The 20,847-nt window shown below is 39.7% G+C and overlaps 1 protein-coding gene across 1 annotated transcript; it reads left to right on the top strand.

The window, feature by feature from the left end:
• The first annotated feature begins 294 nt into the window (after positions 1-294).
• LOC112582767 (C4b-binding protein alpha chain) lies at positions 295-20,644 on the top strand. The gene is made up of 4 exons (XM_025277669.3): positions 295-477; positions 17,793-17,963; positions 19,535-19,710; positions 20,229-20,644. Exons 1-4 carry the CDS (start codon positions 393-395, stop codon positions 20,385-20,387), a joined length of 591 nt encoding a protein of 196 aa, XP_025133454.3. The 5' UTR covers positions 295-392; the 3' UTR covers positions 20,388-20,644.
• The last annotated feature ends 203 nt before the right edge of the window (positions 20,645-20,847 follow it).

Here is a 20,847-nt window from a genome sequence, read left to right as displayed (position 1 = left end):
AAACTGGCACACTATATCATTTGCCCAGTTTTTCTTGATTCTTCCAAGAGGAATGATGTTTATGGGTAGATAAGCCAACAAGTGCTCCCCACAGCAGTGAGAAAGTCATCGGGTTACAATTGTAAAGACCCACAGACCCCTGGAGAGCTCTCACGACACACTATTATCATTCTCCTTAAGACTTGAGCTTAAGATTGCACCCCTCAAGTCCTATCCAGTACTTGGTCTCCTCAGTTCTGCTTCTTCCCTTTAGTAACTCACAGCAGGGACTTCCCCAGCTTGAGTTCCTTGAGTCAGGCACCGATTTACCACTGACTTAGAGCTTTCACTTCAGCCTGATTCAGGGTCTGAGAACACTGAGTCTTAGTGCTGTGTTTCTGAGATTCTTTACCATGTCCCCCAAGTTGCAGAGAATTTTTCCAGGACTGTGCCTCCTTGGGATCCTATCTCTATTGCATTGCCCGCCTGTCCTGTGTGGTAAGTACAGAGGTGATAAGGAAGAGGGGAAAGTTTAAAATAAGGTATGGAGAAGAATTTCTTATTAAGAATTCATTAAATATAACCAAACATAGGTTATATTAATTTCAATATTAAATAATTAATAATTAAATTAAATAATTTTAGTCCTTTTGATACAGAGTGTAAGTACTTAGAAAGCAAAATATTGCAAAACCTTGGGAGCTGATATAGCCACAAGAGAAACCTTTTAATTTTTATATTAAGTGCTTATATTTAAGTAGCTAAACCTAAATTCTTAGCTATTACTTGTGGATGCAGAACTTGAATTCTGATATTTTCTGTTCTCTGACTAAAATGTACTTCACAGAATGTAATAATTAAATAAAATCTTTCTAAAAAGAAAAAAAAAGAATTAATTCTTAAATAAGGTTCATTATTTTTCTGTTTCATCAAGGTTGTGTAGAAAATTTTTGCCATCCAGAAAGTAAACTTTTATATCATTGAAAATAATGAGTGAGCTTATTAGAGTAAAATTACAAAGCACTGTATAAACTAAAAACATTATATAAATGAAAGATCTTGCATTGCAAACTAGGGTATAATTGTTCCTAACTAATGAGCACTGAAAGGAATTGCAAGGATCTGCAGGCCCCACTAGGGTGCAGTTCAGTTCAGTTCAGTCGCTCAGTCATGTCCGACTCTTTTTGCAACCCCATAGCCTGCAGCATGCCAGGCCTCCCTGTCCATCACCAACTCCTGGAGTTTACTCAAACTCATGTCCATTGAGTTGGTGATGCCATCCAACCATCTCATCTGTCGTCCCCTTCTCATTCCACCTTCAATCTTTCCCAGCATCAGGGTCTTTTCCAATGAATCCATTCTTTGCATGAGGTGGCCAAAGTATTGGAGTTTAAGCTTTAGTATCAGTCCTTGCAATGCATATTCAGGACTGATTTCCCTTAAGATTGACTAGTTGGATCTCCTTGCAGTCCAAGGGACTCTCAAAAGTCTTCTCCAACACCACAGTTCAAAACAATAAATTCTTTGTCTCTCAGCTTTCTTTATAGTCCAACTCTATAGTCCAGACTACCAGAAAAACCATAGTTTTGGCTTTCTTTATAGTCCAACTCTATAGTCCAGACTACCAGAAAAACCATAGTTTTGGCTAGATGGACCTTTTTCGGCAAAATAATGTCTCTGCTTTTTAATAAGCTGTCTAGGATGGTCATAACTTTTCTTCCAAGGAGCAAGTGTCTTTTAATTTCATGGCTGCAGTCACCATTTGCAGTGATTTTGGAGCCCCTCAAAATAAAGTTTCTCAGTGTTTCCACTGTTTCCCATCTATTTGCCATGATGTGATGGGACCAGATACCATGATCTTAGTTTTCTGAATGTTGAGTTTTAAGCCAAATTTTTCACTCTCCTCTTTCACTTTCATCAAGAGGCTCTTTAGTTCTTCACCTTCTTCCATAAGGGTGGTGTTATCTGCATATCTGAGGTTATTGATATTTCTCCCGCCAATCTGATTCCAGATTGTGCTTCTTCCAACCCAGCATTTCTCATGATGTACTCTGCATATAAGTTAAATAAACAGGATGACAATGTGGTAGTGCTGGTTATAATTGTAGATATACAATTTTGTAAATGGAAATATTCCAATAAAAACATGGTTATTCCTCTGCCATGGGATTTCTTCTAAAGAATGAAATTCTAAGAATATTAAAATGTACATATATTTTCCTTATATCTTCTATCAGAGCATTTAATATAGAGCATTTTCACAGAATGGCAAAATCACTCAACTGAGAAGAGATTTCACCAGTGGCTCTATTTCCATGGAGAGTATGTCTCCTATTCATGTGAAAAGGGGTAATTCCCAGTTCTGATGATACAAAGGATTACATGCCAAGCAGTGGGAATCTGGAGTCCCAAAATGCCACCTTGTCATCCCTTGTGAAAATTAATTTCTATGGCTCCAGAATGATATCATGTTAATCAGGCTTTGTGAACTGTCTTAATATCATAGCGTGACTCAGTTGTATCTAAGGCAGGGATATTAAAATATTTTACTTTAGAAGTTTTTTACATCATAACAGTAGATACTTTAAGGAGAACTTTAAGGTGAAGTGAAAGAACTCATATATTCTGGGTGATTCTCCTCTCTTGGAAATTGAAATGGCTCAATTCAGTTCAGTCGCTCAGTTGTGTCCAACTGTGTCCCGATGGACTGAAGCATGCCAGGCCTCCCTGTCTATCACCAACTCCTGGAGTTTACTCAAACTCATGTCCATTGAGTCAGTAATTCCCCCAACCATCTCATCTTCTGTTGTTCCCTTCTCCTCACTCTCCAGAGAGTAAAGAAGAGCTGAAGTTCCTCTTGATGAAAGTGAAAGAGGAGAGTGAAAAATTTGGCTTAAAACTCAACATTAAAAAACAAAGATCATTGCATTCAGTCCCATAACTTCATGGGAAATAGATGGGGGAACAATGGAAGCAGTGACAGACTTTATTTTTCTGAGCTCCAAAGTTACTGCAGATGGTGACTGCAGCCATGAAATTAAAAGACGCTTACTCCTTGAAAGAAAAGTTATGACCAACCTAGACAGCATAGTAAAAAGCATAGACATTACTTTGCCGAAAAGGTCCATCTAGTCAAAGCTATGGTTTTTCCAGTAGTCATGTATGGATGTGAGAGTTGGACTATAAAGAGCTGAGTGCGGAAAAATTGATTGTTTTGAACTGTGGTGTTGGAGAAGACTCTTGAGAGTCCCTTCCAACCAGTTCATCCTAAAGGAAAACAGTCCTGAATATTCATTGGCAGGGCTGATGCTGAAGTTGAAACTCTAATACTTTGGCCACCTGATGCTTAGAATTGACTCACTGGAAAATACCCTTATACTGGGAAAGATTGAAGTCAGGAGGAGAAGTGGATGACAGAGCATGAGATGGTTGCATGGCATCACTCACTAGATGGGCATGGGTTTGAGCAAGCTCCCAGAGTTGGTGATGGGCAGGGAGGCCTGGTGTGCTGCAGTCCATGGGGTCACAAAGAGTCAGACACGACTGAGTGACTGAAATGAACTGAACTGAACCCTTGTCTTTGTATCAATTCCCTTCCCAGATTAGTCTGTCTGTGCTCAGTGGTGTCTGACTCTGCAATCACATGGACTGTAGCCTGCCGGGCTCCTCTGTCCAAGGGATTCTGCTGTCAAGAATACTGGAGTGGGTTGCCATTTCCCAGATTAGTATTTGTTTGAATCTGTGTTTTGGAACTCAGGGAAGGTCATGGTGGTTGGAGGTGTGTTCCTTATAAGAAACCAGGGACAAAAGGGATTCCCTGCCCAGAAGCCCCACAAGATCCTGATCAATTTCATGCAGAAGAAAAAATGCTTATAACTGTGCAATTGTATGGTCAGATGTGAATCCACAGTTCAAAAAAGGGAAATGTTAAATAAAGCTGGCACAAATTCTATAGCTCCTGTCTTATCTCACTAAAGCCAACTGCTGACTTATTAAAGACAGGGAGAGGTGCAAAGCTCAGCACCCAGTAGCTTTCAGTTTCTATCTGCTAATTGAATGAAAGGATAGAAAATCAGATCTTGAGATGAGTGTCATTCTTCCCCTCCTCACGTTTTTGCAGTTTAAGTGGTGGAGCCAGTAGGAAAGATGAGCAATTTAGAAGCAAATGAAATTATCAAATTTAGATTTGATTTCTTCTCTTAGAAATCTACTCTCAATTCATCTGAAGTGTGTGTGGACTGCAGAAAGGTCTAATACTAGAAATTTTTCTTATACTTTTGGCACATTTTTACCTAGAAGTTCCCATACCCTGCTCAGTTGTGAGTATATTGATCTTAGGACCCACTGGTTGAAACATGTGGGCACCCTCCCAGAACACCTGGTAATAATGTAATGACCTTATTATTGTGTGTTTATGGATCAACTACCTGAACACAGAAAAAGCTTGGCTTTTGTCCCAGTGTCAAGGATGCTGCTAATACCATAGCATAATAGGGTTTTGGATACCCTCAAGGACAGAATTCCTCCTTGGATAATGGAAATTAGAACAATGAGCTTCACAGGGGATACATACTAGTAACATATTTTCCATCAAGAAAGAGACAATGTGCTGTTGTTCATTCCCTTCCATGCTTTTTCCATAATTTGATTTTAAAATGTAAGTTTAGAATTTAAGAAATGTGTAATGGTGGTAATTTGTTTGATTCTGATGTTTTTATGTGTTCTACTCTTTACCCCTAAATTGTTTGTATCATTTGAACACAGCAAATCAACTTGCAGTGACAATCCTTTACTGTAGCATCATTCAGTTGGAAAAAGGAAACAAAACAAAACAAAACAAAAAACATGCTAGGTTAAAAGTTTGTATTTACTGAGTGCTTTTTAAGTGGATAAGTTTGTTAAAAAATACTGCTTCTTTGTCCAATTTTCTCTTTTCCCCCTATTGTTCATTCCCATTCTTTTGACCTTGCTGGTTTCCTTCCCTTTTCTGAATCAATGAAAATAGGCCACATCTAATAGATAAGCCAGACGTTTCAATTATTACCTTTTGTTTCTTGATATTTATTCTTTTCCCTTCCTTTCTTTCTGGTTTCACCTACCTGTGGCTCAGATGGTAAAGAGTCTGCCTGCAGAGCGGAAGGTCTGGGCTCAATCCCTGGGTCAGGAAGATTCCCTGGAGAAGGAAAATGGCAACCCACTCCAGTATTCCTGCCTGGAAAATCCCATGGAAAGAGAAGTCTGGCAGGCTGCAGTCTATGGGGTGGCACAGAGTCGGATATGACTGAGCAACTTCACTACAGTATAAAACTTGCTGAAATCTATTTGAACCTACCTTTAAGAGTTTATATCTTTTCTTCCTTCTCTTCCTTCCTTACTCTGGAACATCATCATGCCATCTAATCTTGCTTATTCAGTAGAATTAACACAATGTCATTGATGTTCTGTATCAATGTGCTGTTCTATGGGTGCCTGCATGGCCATGATATTTTCAGACTCTGTTATGACGAGGACAGAAGTGTTATCACAGCCAAGGACTAAAAATGCAGATGGATGATCTTGACCTTTCCATATGTATGCAAACTGCTTGTGATGCTCTTTTCTGACAGGGATGGAAAAGAAGGCCTGTGCTGAATCAGTGGCCTCACTTATCAAAAGACATGTTAATCTGCTCCAGCAAAGATACCACGTGTGGTACAGTGGCTGGAATGCTGTTGCGTTTTTAGTAGTCTACTGTAATTCTCCATAATCCTAATTTTGCGTAGTAGACTTATGAAGTACACGAGGATATGATGACCACTACAGCATCTTTAATTCTTTAAGAGTGGCACATATTTCCCCTTTCCCCCAACTATTAGTACATGATATTTAAAAGAACTTATCTTCTTTGCCTCCAAGGGGAGGGTTTAGGTCATATTAATGACTTCTACTTGTCTTCTTGGATAGAATGGTCTTAGCCCATAGGCCAAGGACCCATATGGGATTGTGCCCATGACCAATTTTGTCTATCCAGCTTGTACTTTCAAGGATAATGGAAATGCCCAGAAAGTGGTTTAATAAGGGAACCTTGATGGTTCCAGGTATCTATGTTAACTCAAGCTCCATTTTCAGTAATTCTTGGATTATTGTGCACCTCTCATCTCTGCACAGTTACCTATGAAAATAGACACAGGTCCTCTTGGAAGACTGGGAACTATTACTGTGCATATGTCTCACGGTGTTGTATCCTTTCTCTTGGAAATTTTTTCTTCAGTTAGTGATCACCAGACCTGACAATATCAATAGCACAGGTACAAAAACTCAGCGGGCTTCCCTAGTGTCTCAGATGGTAAAGAATCTGCCTGCAATGTGAGAGACCTTGTTTCGATCCCTGGGCTGGAAAGATTCCTTGGAGGAGGGCATGGCAACCCACTCCAGTATTCTTGCTTGAAGAATTCCATGGACAGAGGAGCCTGGTGGGCTACAGTCCATGGAGTTGCAGAGAGTCAGACATGACTGAGTGACTAACCACAGCACAGAAACTGAGCAACATATTGTAACTTTTTAATGGACCAAATGCCATCAGCCTCCTGATCATCCATCCTTTATTTCTTTCCATGGTACAGATTGAGTAGTATCTAGTTGGCTGCTCAACTGTTTTCACCCTTAGGAATGTCATATTCTATTAAAGAAAGAAAGAAAGTGAAGTTGCTCAGTCGTGTCCCACACTTTGCAAGTCCATGGTCGGTAACCTACCAGACTCCGCAGTCCATGGGATTTTCCAGGCAAGAATACTGGAGTGGGCTGCCATTTCCTTCTCCAGGGGATCTTCCCAACCCAAGGATCAAACCCAGGTCTACTGCAATGCAGACAGCCTTGACATACTCCTTTCCCAATTTGGAACCAGTCCGTTGTTCCATGTCCAGTTCTAACTGTTGTCTCTTGACCTGCATACAGGTTTCTCAGGAGACAGGTAAGGTGGTCTGGTATTCCCATTTGTTTAAGAATTTTCCACAGTTTATTGTGATCCACAGAATCAAAAGCTTTAGTATAGTGAGTGAAGCAGAAGTATATGTTTTTCTGGAATTCCCTTCTTTTTCTATGATTCAATGGATGTTGGCAATTTGATCTCTGGTTCCTCTGCCTTTTCTAAATCCGGCTTGAACATCTGGAAGTTCTCAGTTCACGTACTGTTGAATCCTAGCTTGAGGGATTTTGAGCATTATTTTGCTGCCATGTGAGATGAGTGCAATTGTGCGGTAGCTTGAACATTCTTTGGCATTGTCCCTCTTTGGGATTGAAATGAAAACTGACCTTTTCCAGTCCTGTGGCCAGTGTTGAATTTTCAAATTTGCTGACATATTGAGTGCAGCTCTGTCACCGCATCATCTTTGAGGATTTGAAATAGCTCTGCTGGGATTCCATCACCTCCACTGGCTTTGTTTATAGTAATGCTTCCTAAGCCCACTTGACTTTACACTCCAGGATGTCTTCTTAGGTAGGTTTATTCCTATATATTTTATCTTTTTGATGCAATGGTAATGAATTGTTACTTGAATTTCTGTTTCTGTTCTTTTGTTGTTAATGTATAGTGAAAACAGAGTATTTGTCTGTCTCTGTTTGCCTTATTTGAGTCAGCTTACTACTCTCCAGGTTCATCCAGGTTGTTTCAAATGGCAAAACAATTTTTTATGGCTGAGTAATATATATATATATATATAATATTAATATAATAGTGATATTATAATATAGTGATATTGTATGTATATATGTATCTATCTTCTTTGTCCATTCATCTGTTGATTGACTGCGGGCTTCTATCTTGGCTATTGTAAATAAGACTTCCATGAACATCCAAATGATGGAGATTATTAAGCAAGGTCTCAATTTAGGTAAAAAGCCTTGGGCTGGTTGGCCTTGAGGAAATGGTAAGCCCTCACCTGGAGTCCTGGAGAAACTGGTTGCTAGGGAAATCAGCCCAGGATCATTTCTTGTGTCAAGCAATGGGGATTCTGAGATGGTGGAGTCTGTGAGGGTCAAATATAGCTGTCTTGAGCCAAGGTCATATTCAAGGTAGAGGAAAGAGCTTTCATTCTTTTAGCCTCTCTATGGAATGGAAAAAAAAAACCCTCAGTAAATTTGCCTCTAGCCTTGGGAACAGAATGACAATTTGGGTGTGAAACCACTGTTCTAGTTCAACTTCAAGAAGATTGTTGACATACAAGTTGGAATGGTTCCAATAGCTTACCTTGCAAAAAAAAAAAAAATCTTCAGATTTATAGTTTCCTTTGTAAAAACAAGGGAGGTATTGGAGTTTACCTCAAGATCAATTAGGCTTTGGCAAGACACACAGGAGGCACACTGGAGCATTACCTTTAGAAGTAGGGAGAGGAGAGCAGGCTTGTGAATGCTTAGAAAGGTGTAGAGATGTTTCTGATGCCCACAAGAGGCAGAGAGCCTCTGCCTTACTTTGTATAATAAACATCTTAGAATTCCACTGTGGCTTGTGTTCTATCCATGACCATTTGTCATTTTTTTATCTTCAGACACAACTTCAGAGGTGACATCATGGTACCTAGAGCAGAGAGAACCATAGAGAATGAAAGATCTCATTCAAGAATTTTAAGAAGTACGGGTGCTATTAGCTTTTACTGATAGCTTAATAATCAATAAAAATGCCATACCCAGTTAGCCCAGCAGTTTCTTCAGCTCAGAGTTTTGAACACTGATGAATGGATTGTGGAAGAACTCTGTGATTTCAATCTAACTCTCTTAAGTTTCTGTAAAACTTTGCTGTTTCTATTCCAACCCACTGTGCATCAGCCATTTGTGAATTCAAGCAGAAAAATTGTCTGTTTTCTTATACTTTTTCCCATTTTGTTATTTTGTACACACTTTCACAAAGTAGAATTCTCAAATAATAATCAAAGTCATAGTTTCATGTTAAAAACACAAGTTATTATATGGTTTGTTATTGATTAAATTTTTGTGGAAGTTTTATTAATTGGTAATGCAAAAAGACCAGAAGTGGCTTTTTGTAGACCACTTTTAGGCTTCATGAAACCATTATGTGATAGAAATAGGACTCTGGTTAAATTTTGAATGAAAGTAGGACAGTTTCTCTTTTTTGCTATTTGTATTTCATATCTCCAGCACTCCAGATAAAGGATTTAAAACTCTGCATGATGCCAAAAGCTCAGGCTCTGTGTGCTGTTGCCAAATTGGATCTTGGAGACAGAGGGTTGGGTGAAGTAGAAAAGAAAAAATTCATTACTTTGCCAGGTAAAGGGGGACAGAGCAGGTTCATGCCTCTCAAAATTGTATATCCCAACCTGAAAGGATTTGAGGAGGAGTTTTATAGCAATGGTTCAAGGTTGTGCTTGCTGATAAGATTAGGGTGAATTCAGGGCCTCTACTCCCTCATCTGGTCTCAGGTGATCTTTTTTACTAACTTTTTATTTTATTTGTGGGTTTGGCCAATTAACAATGTTGTGATAATTTCAGGTGAAAAACAAAGGAACTCAGCCACACATATACAGGTTTGCATTCTCCCCCAAACTCCATTCCCATGCAGGCTGCCATATAATATTGAGCAGATTTCCATGTGCTATACAGTCAGTCCTTATAGGTTATCCATTTTGAATATAGCAGGGTATACGTGTCCATCCCAAACCTCCTAACTATCCTCCCATTCCTAGCTTGGTGAACTTCTCTGGTTCCTTTAATGTAGCCTCTGGTGGTCTTCTGGTAAGAAGAATGCTATCGTCTTGTTCTTGTTGTTCAGTAATCAAGTTATGTCCAATTCTTCCCGACCCCATGGACTACAGCATGCCAGACTTCTTCACTGTCCTTCGGCATCTCCTGGAGTTTGGCCAAGTTTGTATCCATTGAATCAGTGATGCCAGTCAATCATCTGTTGCCCTCTTCTCCTTCTGCCTTCAGTCTTTCCCAGCATCAGGGTCTTTTCCAACGAGTCAGCTCTTTGCATCAAATGTCCAGAGTATTGGAGTTTCAGCTTCAGTCTTTACAAAGAGTATTAGGGTTGATTTTATTTAAGATTGACTGATTTGATATCCTTGCTGTCCAAAGGACTCTCTAGAGTCTTCTCCAGGAACACAGTGCAAAAGCATAAATTCTTCAGTGCTCTGCCTTGTTTATTGTCCAGCTCTCACATCCATACATGACTACTGTAAAGACCATAGCCTTGACTATATGGGCCTTTGTTGGCAAAGTGATATCTTTGCTTTTTAACACACTGTCTAGGTTTGTCATAGATTTCCTGCCAAGAAGCAATCATTTTCTAATGTCATGGCTGCAGTCCCCATCCACAGTGATTTTAGGGCCTGAGAAGGCAAATCTGTCACTGCTTCCATATTTTCCCCTTCTATTTGCTGTGAGGTGATGGGAAGAGGTGTCATGATCTTAGTTTTTCAATATTGAGTTTTAAGCTGACTTTTTCACTCTCCTCCTTCACCCTTATTGAGAGGTTCTTTAGTTTCTCTTTTCTTTCTTCCTTTAGGGTGGTTCATGTACATATTTGAGGTTGTTGATATTTCTCCTGGTAATCTTGGTTCCAGCTTGTAACTCATCCAGTCTGGCATTTCACCTGATGTGTTCTGTGTATAAGTCAATAAACACGGTGACAATAAACAGCCTCATCATACTCCTTTCTCAATTCTGAACCAGTCAGTTGTTCCATATGGGGTTCTAACTATTGCTTCTTGACCAGCATACAGGTTTCTCAGGAGACAGATAACATGGTCTGGTATTCCATCTCTTTAAGAGTTTTCTACAGTTTTTTTATGATCCGCACCGTCAAGGGTTTAGTGCAGTCCATGAAATAGAGGTAGATGTTTTCTGGAATTTCCCATGCCTTCTTTATGAGCCAGCAAATGAGGGCAATTTGATCTCTGGTTCCTCTGCCTTTTCTTTCTTTCTTTCTTTCTTTTTTTTTTATTATTTATTTATTTATAAAAATTTTATTATTATTTTTTTAACTTTACAATATTGTATTGGTTTTGCCATATATCAACATGAATCTGCCACAGGTATATATGTGTTCCCCATTATGAACCCTCCTCCCTCCTCCCTCCCTGTACCATCCCTCTGGGTCGTCCCAGTGTACCAGCCCCAAGCATCCAGTATTGTGCATCGAACCTGGACTGGCGACTCGTTTCATATATGATATTATACATGTTTCAATGCCATTCTCCCAAATCATCCCACCCTCTCCCTCTCCCACAAATTCCAAAAGACTGTTCTATACATCAGTGTCTCTTTTGCTGTCTTGTATACAGGGTCATCGTTACCATCTTTCTAAATTCCATATATATGCGTTAGTATACTGTATTGGTGTTTTTCTTTCTGGCTTACTTCACTCTGTATAATAGGCTCCAGTTTCATCCACCTCATTAGAACTGATTCAAATGTATTCTTTTTAATGGCTGAGTAATACTCCATTGTGTATATGTACCACTGCTTTCTTATGCATTCATCTGCTGATGGACATCTAGGTTGCTTCCATGTCCTGGCTATTATAAACAGTGCTGCGATGAACATTGGGGTACACGTGTCTCTTTCAATTCGGGTTTCCTCAGTGTGTATGCCCAGCAGTGGGATTGCTGGGTCATAAGGCAGTTCTGTTTCCAGTTTTTTAAGGAATCTCCACACTGTTCTCCATAGTGGCTGTACTAGTTTACATTCCCACCAACAGTGTAAGAGGGTTCCCTTTTCTCCACACCCTCTCCAGCATTTATTGCTTCTAGACTTTTGGATCGCAGCCATCTGACTGGTGTGAAATGGTACCTCATAGTGGTTTTGATTTGCATTTCTCTGATAATGAGTGATGTTGAGCATCTTTTCATGTGTTTGTTAGCCATCTGTATGTCTTCTTTGGAGAAATGTCTATTTAGTTCTTTGGCCCATTTTTTGATTGGGTCATTTATTTTTCTGGAGTTGAGCTGTATGAGTTGCTTGTATATTTTTGAGATTAGTTGTTTGTCAGTTGCTTCATTTGCTATTATTTTCTCCCATTCTGAAGGCTGTCTTTTCACCTTGCTTATAGTTTCCTTTGTTGTGCAGAAGCTTTTAAGTTTAATTAGGTCCCATTTGTTTATTTTTGCTTTTATTTCTAATATTCTGGGAGGTGGGTCATAGAGGATCCTGATGTGATGTATGTCAGAGAGTGTTTTGCCTGTTTCTGTGTGTTGATTTTATATCCTGCTACTTTACTATAGTCATTGATTAGTTCTAGTAATTTTCTGGTGGAGTCTTTAGGGTTTTCTATGTAGAGGATCTTGTCATCTGCAAACAGTGATAGTTTTACTTCTTCTTTTCCAATTTGGATTCCTTTTACTTCTTTTTCTGCTCTGATTGCTATGGCCCAAACTTGCAAAACTATGTTGAATAGTAGAGGTGAGAGTGGGCACCCTTGTCTTGTTCCTGACTTTAGGGGAAATGCTTTCAATTTTTCACCATTGAGGATAATATTTGCTGTGGGTTTGTCATATATAGCTTTTATTATGTTGAGGTATGTTCCTTATATTCCTGCTTTCTGGAGAGTTTTTTTTTAATCATAAATGGATGTTGACTTTTGTCAAAGGCTTTCTCTGCATCTATTGAGATAATCATAGGGTTTTTATTTTTCAATTTGTTAATGTGGTGTATTACATTGATTGATTTGCGGATATTGAAGAATCCTTGCATCCCTGGGATAAAGCCCACTTGGTCATGGGGCATGATCTTTTTAATGTGTTGTTAGATTCTGATTGCTAGAATTTTGTTAAGGATTTTTGCATGTATGTTCATCAGTGATATTGGCCTGTAGTTTTCTTTTTTTGTGGCATCTATGTCAGGTTTTGGTATTAGGGTGATGGTGGCCTCATAGAATGAGTTTGGAAGTTTACCTTCCTCTGCAATTTTCTGAAAGGGTTTGAGTAGGATAGGTGTTAGCTCTTCTCTAAATTTTTGGTAGAATTCAGCCGTGAAGCCGTCTGGACCTGGGCTTTTGTTTGCTGGAAGATTTCTGATTACAGTTTCAATTTCCGTGCTTGTGATGGGTCTGTTAAGATTTTCTATTTCTTCCTGGTCCAGTTTTGGAAAGTTGTACTTTTCTAAGAATTTGTCCATTTCTTCCAAGTTGTCCATTTTATTGGCATATAATTGCTGATAGTCTCTTATGATCCTTTGTATTTCTGTGTTGTCTGTTGTGATCTCTCCATTTTCATTTCTAATTTTATTGATTTGGTTTTTCTCCCTTTGTTTATTTTATTTTATTTTTTTTTAAATTTTTATTTATTTTTAAACTTTACATAATTGTATTAGTTTTGCCAAACATGTTTCTTGATGAGTCTGGCTAATGGTTTGTCAATTTTATTTATCCTTCCAAAGAACCAGCTTTTGGCTTTGTTTCCTCTGCCTTTTCTAAACCCAACTTGCAATCTTGAAGTTCTCAGTTCACAAATGCTGAAGCCAGCTTGGAGGATTTTGAGCAAAACCTTACTAGCATGGGAGATGTGTTCAATTGTCTGGTGGTTTGAACAGAAGATCCAGTACTGCCCTTCTTAGGAAGTCGGATGATATTGACATTTTCTAGTCCTGTGGCCACTGCTAGGTTTTCCAAATTTGCTGACATATTGAGTACAGCACTTTAATAGCATCATCTTTTAGGATTTTAAATATCTGCCTGAATTCCATCACCTCTGCTAGTTTTATTGGCAGCAATGCTTCCTAAGACCCACTAGACTTCACATTCCAGGATATCTGGTTCTAGGTGAGTGATCACACTATTTTGGTTATCTGGGTCTTGAAGATCTTTTTGTACAGTTCTGTGTATTCTTGCCACCTCTTCCTAATATCTTCTGCTTCTATTAGATGTCAGTGGGAAGCTGACATCTTAAATAGTTTAAAGACATTGTTATGTATCCTTGAGGCAGACCAAGACTGCCTCAAGGCTCTATTGTTTCTTGGGTGCCCCTCCCTTGTCTTTTCATCCCTTCCTTTCCCAAATTAATATTTGTTAGAATCTGCCCTTTGGAATTCGGGGAATGTCATGGAGGTTGGAGGTGTGTTCCTTACAAGAAACCAGGGACAGAAGGGCTTCTGTGCCCAGGAGCCCCACAGGATCCTGATCAATTTCATGCAGAAGAAAAAAATGCTTATAACTGTGCATTCATATGGTCAGATCCGAATCCACACTTTAAAAAAGAAAATGTTGAATAAATTTGGCACAAATTCTATAGCTCCTGACTTATTCTCACTAAAGCCAACTGCTGACTTCTTAAAGATAGGGAGGGGTACAAAGCTCAGCACCCAGTAGCTTTCAGTCTCTATCTGCTAAATGAATGAAAGGATAGAAAATCAGATCTTGAGATGAGTGTCATTTCCCCCCTCCTTACATTTTTGCAGTTAAATTTTGGAACATTACTAAAGAAGAACAATCTAGAGGCAGATGAAATTATTAAATTTAACTTTGATTTCTCCTCTTGGAAATCTACTTAGTTCTTCTGAAGTGTGTGTGAACTGAGAAAAGTTTCCAATACTAGAAATTTCTCTTATACTTTGGCACTTTTTAACCTAGAAGTTCCCATCCACTGCTCAGTTGTGAGTATGTTGATCTCAGGACCCCCTGGTTGAAACATTTGGGCACCCTCCCAGGACACCTGGTACTAGTGAAATGACCCTATTATTGTGCTCTGATGGATCAATCACTTGATCAGAGAACAAGCTTGGCTTTTGTCCCAATATCAAGGATGCATTTAATATCATAGCATAATAAGGTTTTGGATATCCTCAAGGACAGATTTCCTCCTCGGATAATGGAAATTAGAACAATGAACTTCACAAGGTGATAAATATTAGTAACTGTTGTGACTTCCATCAAGAAAGAGGGACGATATACCATTGTTCATTCCCTACCATGCACATATTTTTCATAATTTGTTTTTGCAGTGTAAGTTTAGAATTTAAGAAATGTGTAACGGTGGTGATTTGTCTGATCTGATGTTTTTATGTGTTGTATTTTTTTTTTTTTTTTTACCTAGCTTCGTTTGTACAATTTGAACAAAGGAAATGAACTTGCAGTGAAAATCCTTTCCTGCAGCATCATTCAGTTTGAAAAATGAAACAAAACACACACACACCAACAAAAAGCACATTAGGTTAAAAACATGTATATACTGAATGTTTTTTAAGTGGATAAGTTTGTTAAAAAATACTGCTCATTAGTCCAACTTTCTCTTTATCCCCCATTATTTGTTCCCATTCTTTGACTTTGCTGGTTTCCCTCCCTTTTCTGAATCAATGAAAATAGGCCACATCTAATAGATAAGCTAGACATTTCAATGATTACCTTTTGTTTCTTGGTATTTATTCTTTTTTCTTCCTTTCTTTCTGGTCCACGTGCCTTCACCCACTACGTTATAAAACCTGCTCAAATCTATTTGAACCTGCCTTTCAGAGTTTACATCTTTTCCTCCTTCTCTACCTTCCTTACTCTGGAACATCATCATGCCATCTAGTCTTGCTTATTTAGTAGAATTAACATGATGCCATTGATGTTCTCTATCAATGTGCTGTTCTATGGATGTCTGCATGGTTATAATATCTTCAGAGAGGGACAGAAGTGTTATCACAGCCAAGGACTAAAAATGCAGATGGATGATCTTGACCTTTCCATATGTATGCAAACTGCTTGTGATGCTCTTTTCTGACAGGGATGGAAAAGAAGGCCTCTGCTGAATCAGTGGCCTCACCTACCAGAAGACATGTTGTTCTGCTCTAGCAAAGATACCACATGTGGTACAGTGGCTGCAATGCTGTTGCGTTTTTAGTAGTCTACTGTAATTCTCCAGAATCCGAATTTTTTGTAGTAGACAGACTTATGAAATACATGGAGATACAATGACCACTCTTGCGTCTTTAATTATTTAAGAGTGGCACATATTTCTCCGTTTCCTCTACACATTGGTAAATGATATTTAAAAGAACTTATCTTCTTTGCCTCTAAGGGGAGGATATAGGTCATATCAATGACTTCTACTTGGTTTTCTTGGATAGGACATTCTTAACCCATAGGCCAAGGATGAATATGGGGATTATGCCAATGACCAGTTTTGTCTATCTGGCCCACACTTTCAAAGATAATGGAAATGCCCACCAAGTGGTTTAATAAGGGAGCCTTGATGGTTCCAGGTATCTATGTCAACTCAAACTCTATGCCCAATAATACTTGGATTATTATGCACTTCTCATCTGTGCATAATTGCTAATGTAAATGGACACAGGTCCTCTTCGAAGACTGGGAAACTCATTACTGTGCATATGTCTCAAGTTGTTGTAGTCTCCTTAGCCGTGGAAACTTTTTTCTTCAGTTAGTGATCTCCAGACCTGAGATTATTAATAGCACAGGTCCAGAAACTAAGCAACAGATTGTAATTTTTAATGGACCAAAGGCCATCAGCCTCTTGATCATCCATCCTTTATTTCTTTCCATGGTACAGATTGAGTAGTATCTAGTTGGCTGCTCATCTGTTTTCACCCTTAGGAATGTCATGTTCTATTAACCATCTTCCTAATCTCAGTCTGGTTGTATCTCTAACTTGCCACTCCTTAGGATGATTACATTTACTTAGCTTCTAAAGCCTATGAGCACCACTCAGATTGTGACTGTTAAGAGTGAAACTTGTTCTTTAACAGTCTTCCCATCATCAGCTCTGGTCTCTGATACAGTGCTCCTCTCATTATGATATTCCTTCTGTCCTTGGTAAATGTATCCTCCAGGTCTTCCTAGACAACATAATCACTTGGTGGCATTTCCTGCATGTGTGTGGCACATCTACTCCAGCATACTCACTCTTCTGAATCACTTAATCACTCTGTCTACCACTTGCCACAGTAACTCCAGCATTTGAACCTCATTGTTGGCATCACAGTTTCCATGCCTCAAGGAGGCATCTTAGGATAGTGCTGTAGATACTATCGTCCATCAGTTTAACATTTTGCTGACATTTCCAAAAGTGTCAAGTGTTAGTTGCTCAGTCGTGACTGAGTCTCTGCAACCCCACCAGGAAGCCCACCAGGCGTCTCTATCCATGGATTCTCCAGGCAAGAATACTGGGGTGGGTTGCCATTCCCTTCCCCAGAGGATCTTCCTCATCCAGGGATCAAACCCAGGTCTCCCTCACTGCAGGCAGATTCTTTACCATCTGAACCACCAGGGAAGGCATTTCCAATGACCTGTTTTATTTAAACTTCTCATGCAGTGTTTGTGGGTCCTGACAGTGTTCCCTTTCACACAGGTGCTCAGCACTGTGTCATGTCTATTGTTCCAACATGCAAGCCATCATTTTTATTCTTTGTATAAGCTCTTTCTGAACTATTTTAGAGGACAGTGAGTATATTCTTGGGAGGATAGATGGACTGGTCTTATTGGGAGAAATGCATCAGAGATTGCAGATTTATCTTGCATCTTTAGTTTCTCCCAGAAATACATCTCTGCATTTAGCACAAAAGCAGTGGAGTGTGACACCAGCACAGTGTGACTTTGACTAAATTCCATCTTCCTGCCAAAATGGCTCCTAAGTAGTGTCAAGTTTAGTGAATTTTCAAAAAATGAAGCCAATCCTAAGTGCTTGTCAGTCCATTGTAACCTTTCTATGGTTCCCCAGCCTCAGGCCTTCATGAAGGCAGCTCAAGTCCTGCGTTTGGCTGAGTGATTGGATGGGTAGAGAAGACGGAAGGACAGATGGAAGCCTCCTTTGAACCACACAGATACTAGGAAGTGTTATTATATGCATTCTACATGCTGACCTTCTTTTACTTTTATGTCTCACCTCAAGATTGTGAATCCCCTCCTGTCATTGCCCATGGACAAAGTAAAATAGTCTCTAAATTATTTGCATTTGAACACCAAGCTGTATATGAATGTGATGAAGGGTACATCCTGGTTGGAGCGAAAGAACTCTCCTGCACGTCTTCAGGCTGGTCACCTGAGGTCCCTCAGTGTAAAGGTAACTCTGGCTCCCTCTTCATTTTAGGGGGCGGGGGTGGGACTATCATCAAAGGATTGAGAGCACAGTTTCTTTCCTGTGAGAGGCAGCAAAAAAACCATTTGATTTGATTTATTGAAAATAATTACTATGGTCTGATGGTATCCAAAGCAAAAAGTACAGAGGGCACACAGAACATTAATATCCCTTTCTTTTCCCAGGTACAAAATTCAGCCTTTGTTAGGCAACTCCATTTCCCAGTTTCTTGTATAATTCCAGAAATAGTCTACAGATGGTACATTCTATCTGCATGTAGCTGTGGCCTGCAGCAAAATTTTCATGAAAAGTTGGTCTAGAATGTAAGCCCTAGTGGACTAATGCCAAGCATTGTGAAATCACAATTATTTCCATCAGTGCCAGTGCAGGGCACCAGCTGCTCACAATGTAGCTGTGTGGTGAGGGACTCCTAATTTTCCAGCTGTTATGGGGACAAGAGGTCAAAATGAAGTCTGATTATTGCATGCACACAGGTTTAATATCATTTCATCATCAACAGCTTCAGGGATAAGATTTGCCATCATCGTCTCCTTTGCACACAGGAGAATAATAAGCAAGAGGGAAAATTTTTCATCTATTGTCTTACAGGAATCAAGATACAAGAGACAACTGATTTGATAGTTGAAGATTTGGGGTCACATGCCCCTTTTTTTGGAGAAGGCAATGGCACCCCACTCCAGTACTCTTGCCTGGAAAATCCCATGGACGGAGGAGCCTGGTAGGCTGCAGTCCATGGGGTCGCTAAGAGTCGGACACGACTGAGAGACTTCCCTTTCACTTTTCACTTTCATGCATTGGAGAAGGAAATGGCGACCCACTCCAGTGTTCTTGCCTGGAGAATCCCAGGGACGGGGGAGCCTGGTGGGCTGCTGTCTATGGAGTCACACAGAGTCGAACACGACTGAAGCAACTTAGCAGCATTAGCAGCCCTTTTTATATTGTCAGGCTATTTAAAATTGTTATATATCCTTCAGCAAGCCACTTAACCTCTCTGTATCTCACTTTCTCTTAGATAGAATAGTGAGACTTAAATAAGATGATCACATAAAGATCTACCCCAAAGTCTGATAAAGTAAAGTACTATCCCAATGCTCAATAAATATGCTGCTGCTGCTGCTGCTAAGTTGCTTCAGTCGTGTCCGACTCTGTGCAACCCCATAGATGGAAGCCCACCAGGCTCCCCCGTTCCTGGGATTCTCCAGGCAAGAACACTGGAGTGGGTTGCCATTTCCTTCTCCAATGCATGAAAGTGAAAAGTGAAAGGGAAGTCGCTCAGTCGTGTCCGACTCTTAGCGACTTCATGGACTACAGCCTAGCAGGCCCCTTCATCCATGGGATTTTCCAGGCAAGAGTACTGGAGTGGGGTGCCATTGCCTTCTTTGAATAAATATGCTAATGAATATTATTTTTCTTCTCAAGATTACAAAAAAGGTAAAACATTTAGCAACACTTAAATACAGTTCATTCTTAGTACCCTAGGCTTGCATGTTTTTTCTTAGACCTGTGGATTGCTTAAAGTTATGTTTCCATTGCAGCACTGTGTCTGAAACCAGAGATAGAATATGGAAGGTTATCTGTGGAGAAGGTTAGATATGTTGAACCTGAAAGAATTACTATCCAGTGTGAGTCTGGCTATAATTTGGTTGGTTCTGAAAATATCACTTGCTCAGAGGACAGAACCTGGTACCCGGAGGTGCCCAAGTGTGAGTGGGTAAGTCACACAATTTGAGGTAATTTTTGTTTTACTAAACCCCAAAGCACTGTCCTGCCAGCGAAGGTGGTACCTAACTTGTCAAGATTCATTCATTCAAAGGAACTCTCATTTTCGCTTTGGAGTCTTCTGGTCTGATAGGAGATGCAAAGTTTTCCTCCTCTCACTTGTGAGCGGGGAAAACGGAGCCCCTTTGGAGTGGAGGGTCTCAGACCTGGTAGTACTGACTCCCAACTTTTCTAGAAGATTTGATATACTCTTGTCCCATTTCTGGATGGACAGCAGTAATGTCTGTTCCCACAGAAGCCTTCTGGGAGGCTGTCTCAGAGCAGAGTTATATTCCTCTCAGGAAGATGATGGTGGGAAGCAAGGTGTTTCTGGTTTTCCTGCTCCCCCACCAGTCCTGGGGTGTGTCTTGGTCCTGAATCTGTAACCCTGCCTGTTTCCACATGAACTGTGCCCCCTAACAATCGGGAGAGAAGTCTTTCAAGCATACTCATCATGTGTTTCTCCTTTAGGAGTATCCTGAAGGCTGTGAGCAAGTAGTCACAGGCAGGAAACTCTTGCAGTGCCTCTCAAGGCCAGAGGAGGTGAAATTGGCCCTGGAAGTGTACAAGCTGTCCCTGGAGATTGCACTCCTGGAGCTTCAGATAGAGAAGCCAAAGGACACCTCTTAGTGGTAATCACTGTAATATTTCTCAAGAGAGAGAGGAAAACGTTTCTTGCTGCCTTCATTCCAATATGGATCACCTCAGTTAATCACTTTTACCATCTCTTTTACACCACAAATTGTGGTAATAATTATCTAGAAAGGATAATTTTGTTAATATTTAGTGCTTTGAGATTGTGGAGATTTTGATGACTTTCTGACTCATGTTTTCGCTTTTCTGGACACAGAGTACACATTTTTTAATTAAAAAATTAGCATATCCAACATCATTCTGTCTTTGTGTTTAATTTTGTAAAATAAGGTCTGTGAACACACACATACCTGAAGTTGATATGTTTGTTTTACTGTCGGGATCTTGGACGTAGGGACTTGTGTTCACAGCAGTACATTTCCATGGATTGCCTTTACTCCACAGTTCCATATATATAGGTTACTCAGGAGCTCAATATTTAGATTAAACATCAACA

The sequence above is a fragment of the Bubalus bubalis genome, chromosome 5 (genome assembly GCF_019923935.1).
Source record: "Bubalus bubalis isolate 160015118507 breed Murrah chromosome 5, NDDB_SH_1, whole genome shotgun sequence".
Classification (NCBI taxonomy): domain Eukaryota; kingdom Metazoa; phylum Chordata; class Mammalia; order Artiodactyla; family Bovidae; genus Bubalus; species Bubalus bubalis.
This window is presented reverse-complemented; position numbering and strand designations above follow the sequence as displayed.